This window comes from Bidens hawaiensis, unplaced genomic scaffold (assembly GCF_021521415.1).
Source record: "Bidens hawaiensis isolate Kalapana, Puna unplaced genomic scaffold, B.hawaiensis_p1.1 tig00065072_1, whole genome shotgun sequence".
NCBI classification, from domain to species: Eukaryota; Viridiplantae; Streptophyta; class Magnoliopsida; order Asterales; family Asteraceae; genus Bidens; species Bidens hawaiensis.
The window spans coordinates 38,739-47,134 of record NW_027501614.1 but is presented as its reverse complement, the minus strand read 5'-3'; the positions used below and the strand labels follow the sequence as shown (position 1 = coordinate 47,134).

General features: G+C 33.5%; 1 protein-coding gene and 1 non-coding gene across 2 annotated transcripts; one reads left to right on the top strand and one right to left on the bottom strand.

Annotated features, from left to right (window-relative positions):
* The first annotated feature begins 1,272 nt into the window (after positions 1-1,272).
* Positions 1,273-3,583, top strand: LOC143604409 (NAC domain-containing protein 104-like). Its single transcript, XM_077080904.1, has 3 exons — positions 1,273-2,326; positions 2,506-2,765; positions 3,452-3,583. Exons 1-3 carry the CDS (start codon positions 2,161-2,163, stop codon positions 3,581-3,583), a joined length of 558 nt encoding a protein of 185 aa, XP_076937019.1. The 5' UTR covers positions 1,273-2,160.
* Positions 3,584-4,360: 777 nt separating this feature from the next.
* LOC143604410 (U6 spliceosomal RNA) lies at positions 4,361-4,463 on the bottom strand. The gene has a single exon (XR_013148283.1). It is a non-coding gene; the product is annotated as a U6 spliceosomal RNA (small nuclear RNA).
* Between the last annotated feature and the right edge of the window lie 3,933 nt (positions 4,464-8,396).

Below are 8,396 nucleotides of genomic sequence, written 5' to 3'. Positions count from 1 at the left end.
GCCATGATAATCGACTACGAATTAAGAGTGGTATACTCGAGTATGAAATAAACGACTACGAAAGAAGAGCGTTTGGAGTTGTATAATCGCGTATGAAATAAACGTTTAGAGCGTTTGGAGTTGTATAATCAAGTGTGATCTAACCAATACCCAACCTAAACTATATATAGATGTTTGTGGGGGTAAAATGGTAAAAAAACAAAAAAAAAACGGCTAAAAAACGGTCAAAAAAAAAAAAAAACGGCTATAAAGCCGTTTGGTAACGTTCGAAAACCGGTTTAACCGGTTAACCGGTTATTAAAAAACCGGTTAACCGGTTTTTTTATAACGGTAATAAACCGGTTATTTTAAAAACCGGTTAACCGGTTTTTTAATAACCGGTTATTAAAAAAAACCGGTTATAAAAAAAACCGGTTATAAAACCGGTTTTGGCTCCAAAACGTATAACCGATACGTAAACCGGTTACGTAAACCGGTCAAACCGGTTTTTAAAAAAACCGGTTTTTAAAAAACCGGTTTCCGGTTGAACCGGCCAAACCGGTTCCGTAACCGGTTTTTTTGAACACCTCTAAATGTAGGAGTGAAAGTAGGGCTGGCATATGTGTATACCCGTACACGATAAGCGAAAACGAAATGTGTATATTTGTACACGACACAAAAACTTATCTTATACATGTATCCCAAACACGAACACGAACCTTTTACTACCTGATATACATGATAAAACACGATAAGAGTTCTTTAGAAACACATATTTGACAACCCGTTTAGTGAAACAAAAGACGAAGAGGGAATGTTTGTGAGTGGTGATGGCTGAAAAAAGAGAGTGAGAATGTTTTAGGAATTTATGGTTTAGGTTTACTTATAATTATATATATATATATATATATATATATATATAAATCTAACCATGTACTTAACAGGTAAATGGATATTTTACCTGTTTAGACTCGAAAATTAACAGGCAAATTCGTGTATGCCTGTTTAGTACACGAAACATGTTAAGGCCTTACCTGTTACCTGTTACCTGTTAAAGTCGTGTAGGTACGTGTCATGTATTCATGTCTCGTTTATAGATTGCCAGCCCTAAGTGAAAGTGAACAAAACTATAAATTTTCAAAATAATTTAGGTATTAAGGGATATGGACTCTTGTGAATGCTCTTAGTCAACATTAAAGAACTTTTGGAATACGTGAACATGCCAACCACCAACTATCGAGGCTGGAAACGCTCTAATACCATTTGTCACATGGTCGTTCACGAAGTCCTGCATTCGGTTGTTGGTTACTCAAGGGTCAACTATTCCGCCCCACATATAAATATAGGCATCACTAGTTTTATCATGTCTTGGACTCATCAGAGGAACGTTCATAGCTTCCTCCTAGTTATACGGTAGAGGTGCAAGAGATTATGTTGCATAATTTTACTTAATAGTCGTGACTTTCTTGGATGAGAAGGCGAGAGCGGGAAGTAAACCTAAAATGTTTCAACACAAATGAGTAGATAGGATTTTTAAACGGTTGACATGTTACATTAGACTATCACTTTGCACAATTCTAGTACATGAGTGCACAACTCTACAAGTTGTTTGTAGAGAAATAGAACGACTAGATGGTTCTGATATATCACCATCTCATATTATCACTTCTCAAAGATAAAACTGTAGCAATGTACAAGTGTCGATGCCTAGAGTGCATAGAATACACATAGTACATGCCAACTACTACACAAATGATAGTGTGTTGTGTGGTTCTTTATCTCATTTGATGGTGACCCACATATTGCACATATGGTAATACTACAATGAAATCAATAAAGATGAGAACAACATGAGCCCAAGTGTTGATGCACAAGGTACATATTATAATCCCCTTCCCTTCAACATCAAGAGAGCCCATGGCTTGTTAACTTTCCAACCTTTGTTTTCAATTCCCACTGCAACTAAATAGCCGCCTTAAACACAGATACGAAACTTCTACCTCACGTCAACCCTTCTCTCTCTAACACACACTCTCTCTTTCTCTCTCTCTCTCTATATATATATATATGATTACATATGTATACACTTCAAACACTATATAAACCCTACATTCATAGACTTTTGTCACATATCTTCAACCCCACATCATATACAAACTTGATTTATTATTAGGATCGATCATGGGTGACAACAATAATGTGAATCTCCCTCCAGGTTTTCGATTCTGTCCAACCGACGAAGAACTCATCGTCCATTTCCTTCAACGTAAAGCTTCTCGCTTGCCGTACCATCCCGACATCATTCCTGATCTTGATCTTTATCCATATGATCCATGGGACTTAGATGGTAACTTCATTCTTTCCTTCAATATTATTGCAGCTAGTGTTTTGAAGTGATTATGCTTTAGACACTATGTACAATTACATCTCATACAGTATTAACATATTATTAGTTCTGAAACGAACATGACATAATGATCATGATCATATATGTGCATGCATGATATATATTAATTTGTGTTGTAGGCAAAGCTTTGGTGGAAGGGAAGAAATGGTATTTTTTCAGTAGAAAATCAGCTAATCGAGTAACCGCAAACGGGTACTGGAAATCATGTGGCGGGGATGAACAGATTATGAGTTCAAATGGTGGAAAAAGAATTGGAGTGAAAAAATACCATTCGTTTCATGTTGGTGATGGTATGAAAACAGATTGGATAATGCAGGAATTTAGAGTTCATGATGGTGCTAATTCATCTAGATCAAGAAGAAGAGACAACTCCAAGATTGTAAGTCATCATCAACAAATTTTTATAACATTTTAAAGAAGCACTCAAATATATTTCAACTCATCTAAATATATAATTAAGGAACACACTCATTTCAAAACCAATAATATGTTAATAATCATAAGAACCGTATAATACACTTGTATATAGTGCATAAAAGATAATCATAAGTTAACTAGACCAGAGATAAAAGGTGGTCGCATAATAATCATTATTTTACGTATCATATACAAATAAATGTATAAATAAGCATTACCTATTGTAAATATCGTGGTTCTCAATGTATTATTGGTCTTGAACAAAATAACATGACACCATTTTTAGAACATATGTAATTCATGTAATTAATATCAATTCACTTAATTGTCAGGTATTTTACTTGAAACTAATTACTATAAATTGAAGTTTAAAAGCTTTTATGTATATTTTTTTATGATGTTAATTCAATTACAACAACCGTTTGTACATTGTTTTCTTTATTGACAAAGGGACTCAATTGAGGGCACATAATTTTTTTTTAAAATGCATGTGTAAAATATCATTTGAACAGATGTATTACAATATATGTGATGGGAAATTTGCTAATAAGGGTACTTCATATTTTTAAATGATTTGATTGTAGTGTTATATTTCATTTTAAATTTTAAAATTTGAAATGCATGTTTTAATGTGTACTAATTATTCAGGATTGGGTAATATGTCGGGTGTATGAGCAAAGCTATGATAACGATGATGGCAATGTCGGCATGGAGCTTTCGTGCTTAGATGAAGTGTTTTTGTCGTTAGATGATTTTGATGATATTAGTTTTCCAAATTAGGAAGATTAATCATACATTACGCTGATCCGTTATTAATCTTTACATGTAAAATGTTCCTATAGTACGTCATATCAAGAAGTTACACTATTTCTAGTGATAAAAGATTGGTGTTAAAAGAATTAGTGACACAGTTTGAATTTATAGAATGCAAACTAAATAAAAGTTGATTTTCTTGAGTTATGATATATGCAATTTGTAAAAACAAATAAAAAATAAGGAAAATAATAATTAATTAACTAGTGGTGGTGGTAATTTGAATTTGGATTAAAATGAGTGTTAATAATGACCCTTAAAATGTGAAAAAAGAGAATTCATCATGCACAAACCCAACACAGCACACAAATTGGGGGCTTGTGGCTACAATTGCTTGAATTTTCTTGCATTTGACGGTATATAAAAAGTTGCATAAGTTATATCTAATTTTTTTGTAAAAAATTTATTAAAGATATTTTAACTTGTAACTTTAAATGCAAAATAAATTTTAAAAGATTTGAAAATAAGAACTCTAGCAGCTACCTCTATATCACATGACATGTTATTTATCATATAGACATGTCTTAGTGAAGATTACTTCAAAAGAAATAATTCTAAACTTGTATTTGATTTCCTTTAAGAAAAGGTATTTAGTAACTAAATTAAATGCTTAAAATACTCTTACCAAAACTTATCTTAATATGAGAATTTAGTGGAAGTTTTATGTATAAATGTAATCAACACTAGAAAATAAAATTATATAGAACTATAATGAGTATACGAAAAATTCATTTAACTAAACCAAAATTACTCTATATGCTATTAAATTAGCATGTGTTATCTTTGTGCATGGACCATGCTAATCTTCTCTGTATCATTTCGACTTTATCAGATGTCCAAAAGTGACAAATGTATTGTATTAGTAGTAAACTAAAATAGCGTGAGTTTTTAAACGCAATAAGCCTAACAAAACCTTGTAATGATGTTTAGAAAAGGATAAATAAATAAATTCAGCTATGAATATGTTTTAACTTATCAATGAGTTTGCTCTATAATACAAAGTAGTATACATATAACAACCACTGATACAGTTATTATTACTATATTATAAATAACATGTTATTATTATTATTATTGTTAATAGTTGTATTTTTAAATAGTAGGTGTTTAAAAGAACACAAAGTGTCTTCTTGTGGATCAAGTGATATATCGTATTTTTGGGAAGTTCACGTGAAAGAAAATGTGGGGCCCTAAAAGCAAAATGAGCTTGTTTGGCGGGGCCCACCGATAGCATACTTTTCCATTTCTGCTACAGAAGCCTTTTTGGTTGTTAGTCGCCTGGTGTCACATAGCATTGAACTATATATATTTTCCAATGTTTATATAAACTTTTTAAAATAACAAAAATGATATTTCTTTTGGGTGGTTGCTTAGGGCAGCATGCATCACAGGTGACGCAAGCACCCCCGCGTGACTAAGGATAAGTGTGCTCCAACTATTTCAATGAGACATGACATGTCCAATAACATCGATTCATGGTTCTAAATTTTGTCCAGGTTATCCAAACGAGTTAAAGTTATATATGCACAAGATTTTATCATCTTATCATGCTACTAAGCCTATAGCATCTTACATAAGTGCACTTTAGTTCACATGATCTATGTCACTTGTCACTGAGCATAGAGAATATTAATGATCTCGTTCCATGTTCTGAAATTCATGTGAAATACAAGGTTCCCTAAGGGTGAATGGATGGAGATTCAATATACATTTGTTGAATTCCTTTATGATTTGAAAGGAATCTTGAATTGCTTAAAATAAAGAAATTTAAGTTATCAATCCAAATTCAGTTCATTTTTCAACAAACACATTGAAAAAGGAATTCATAGTCGAATTCTAACAAATTTAGCGAAACACGCCCCATTAAAAATTGAAAATTATATTTCAATTCAATTAAATTCTTCGTAACAAGCACACCCTAAGTTTTTATTATTCTAACAGTATTTTTTAAGATAGCAACAACATTAACCAATTATCATAATTATCCATCATAAAAGTTTCACAACTCACTACAACAATAGTGAATTAAACATACTGAGTTGGAAGCACGTTGTAGTGAGTTGGACAAATGTTTATATACATGTCCACCACAACTCATTACAACAGTGAATTAAACCGACAAATTAAATATATCTTTATGTGTGTAGATGAGTAGATATATGAACAACTTATATAGATCAAATAGTCCGTAAATTTGTATTTGATGACCGAATTTTAAATAAACTAATCTAACAATTTACAGAATTTTGAGATTAATAACCAGTGTAACCGTTTTCGTTTGTATTTAACTATAACACCGCGTCTCTAACCCTATAAAATTTTAGCTAGATTTGTTAACTTATAAAATATAAGGACCAAATTTGAATATTCTGAAAACTTCACCCATCGCGATACGCGACGGGGCAAACATAAGGCCATCGTGTAGTGCGATGGTCTTGCACACAGACCAAGAAATGGGTGGCGTAGCGATACGCTACGACCTAACCACAACGGTCATCGCGTATCGCGATGACCATGCTGAGTCACTGGACACGTGTCCAACCACGTGTCAACACGTGACACGATATGACAGGCCACGTGTCATGACCATATAAGGCGGCGTCGCGATACGCAACGGGTGTGAGAAAACCCATCGCGTATCGCGATGGGTCCCAGAGATCGCCTATAAAAGGGGTGAACGGGTTTGAAGCCAAATTCATCCCAAAACACCTCCACATTCACATACTTAACCTAGAAAGGCGTGCCCTATTGCCGTGTCAAGCCGACGTGCCATTTTCTCGAAGTTTGTGCTAGAAACGAAGTCATAATCAAGTATCAATCACATAAGCTAGTAGATCAAGATCCTGCCTTTTTCTTATTATCATTCTAAGTATCCAATCTAAGGTAGGGGTTATGCTTAAGTGATTTAAATTATAGCTTAGACAATCAATCGAGGCTATGGCCTTTAACCATGAAAGTATTTTGTAACATTCACATTCATAAACGAGTTTTCATAAACGTTACTTCATAGAAAAGTAATGTTAACCAAAGATATATTTTGACGGGCATGTAGTAAACTGTAAGGGTGATATCACTAGTAGTAAGTTTCTTTCCTAAGGAAACAAATCTCAATCAACCGAGGGACCCGTTTACTTACCTGGAGAAACTTACCAACGTGTTATAACCTATTAAGCCAAAGCATGCTACATCAAACGTCACATAAAAACTAAGTGTTTTCATTCACAATCAAAGATAAACGATTTCAAGGTTAAGTTTAGCAATCATAACTTAATCAAAACACCATTCATGTATTTATACCAACCTATTTATGTATAGGTTAAATATCATTCTCAATCGTTCACAGTCAAGGTTTTCCAACACCGACGGTAAGGTGAATACGTTAACCTTTTTAATAAATCAAAACATATTTATACTCGCCAAGATAAACGGGTGTTTGTCTTAACGAGTCAATTAATGATTTCATGAGATTACATGATCTCTAAAACGTTATAATACAAAGTAGAGAATAAAATCAACTCAGACCGAATATGCATGTGTTTGGATCCAAACATAACTGTTAAGCCTAATCAATCAAAGGCTAGGTAGCCGCAGGCTAAACGGTCATGACTAGTTCTCTGTTCAGGGCCCCGTGGCTCGGAGAATACCGTTATGTGTGTAGGTCAGTGGTACATATACCGGAAGTAGAAAAGTTTCCGCTGAGATTGTCGAGAAACTATATTTGTATTGTAATGTCATTCAAATGTTTTATAGAGTCATACGTGTTCACCAGCATATAGCTGACGTATTTTTCCAACCCATTGCAGGTAATTAAGCATAAGTAGCAATAGCAAGGATTGGAGTCTTATGAAGATAGAAGCGCGTAACAAGATGGCTCTGTTTCGATAAACTAAAATCCTTGTAATATGAAACATGTATTTTGTTAACTAATACTTGGGTATTTAATTCCCGAGTAAATTTTCAATGTAAATTAATATTATATTCAAACCTAAAGCCTTCTGCTAAAATTAACCTCTAACTCTGATATATTTAAAAAACAGGTACCAACTTGTGGTCACACGCCTAGGCCCTAAGTCGGGGTGTGACAGGTTGGTATCAGAGTTATCGGTTTCAGCGAATTAGGTATTTAAACATTAGTATCTAAGCTTTAACCTTAAAGTAAGTATTATTATTATTATTATTATTATTATTATTATTATTATTATTATTATTATTGTAGGGATAAGATAGGATTGGTAAACTTCCTATCCCTAAAAATCTAATTAAGTGCAGATGTCTTACATTAACTATCTTGGTCATAGACACTGATGACCGTCGTTCGAGTCATGCAAAAACCTAAATAACCTAAGTAGATAGGGTACATAAGGTATCGTATCCACCAGGAGTATGTGGTCAATGCAAATCGTGTAACAGATTTAATATTATGAAGTAGCAGGTTTTAGTACTGATCACACAAGCAAATAAGTTGGTTAAATATTGATTAAGCAAATTCACGAATTCAAACAATTAACAAAGAAGACTCATCCTCGGGGTTCAAGAATGCAATTAAACAGTTTCTCATGCAACCTAACAGATTATTTATCACAGACTGACTGAAGACTGATTAACGAGTTAAACCTTAGGCACCAACAATCCCTAACACACGGCACCGGTTATCAACGGTCCCTGCCAGTGTGACTCAACTAAGAGCAATTGTGTGCTTTTCAAACTAGACAAACAACCCTATGAGCAATTACTATAGCAACCGACAAACTAATCGTTCTGATCAGCGTAAACCTAAACC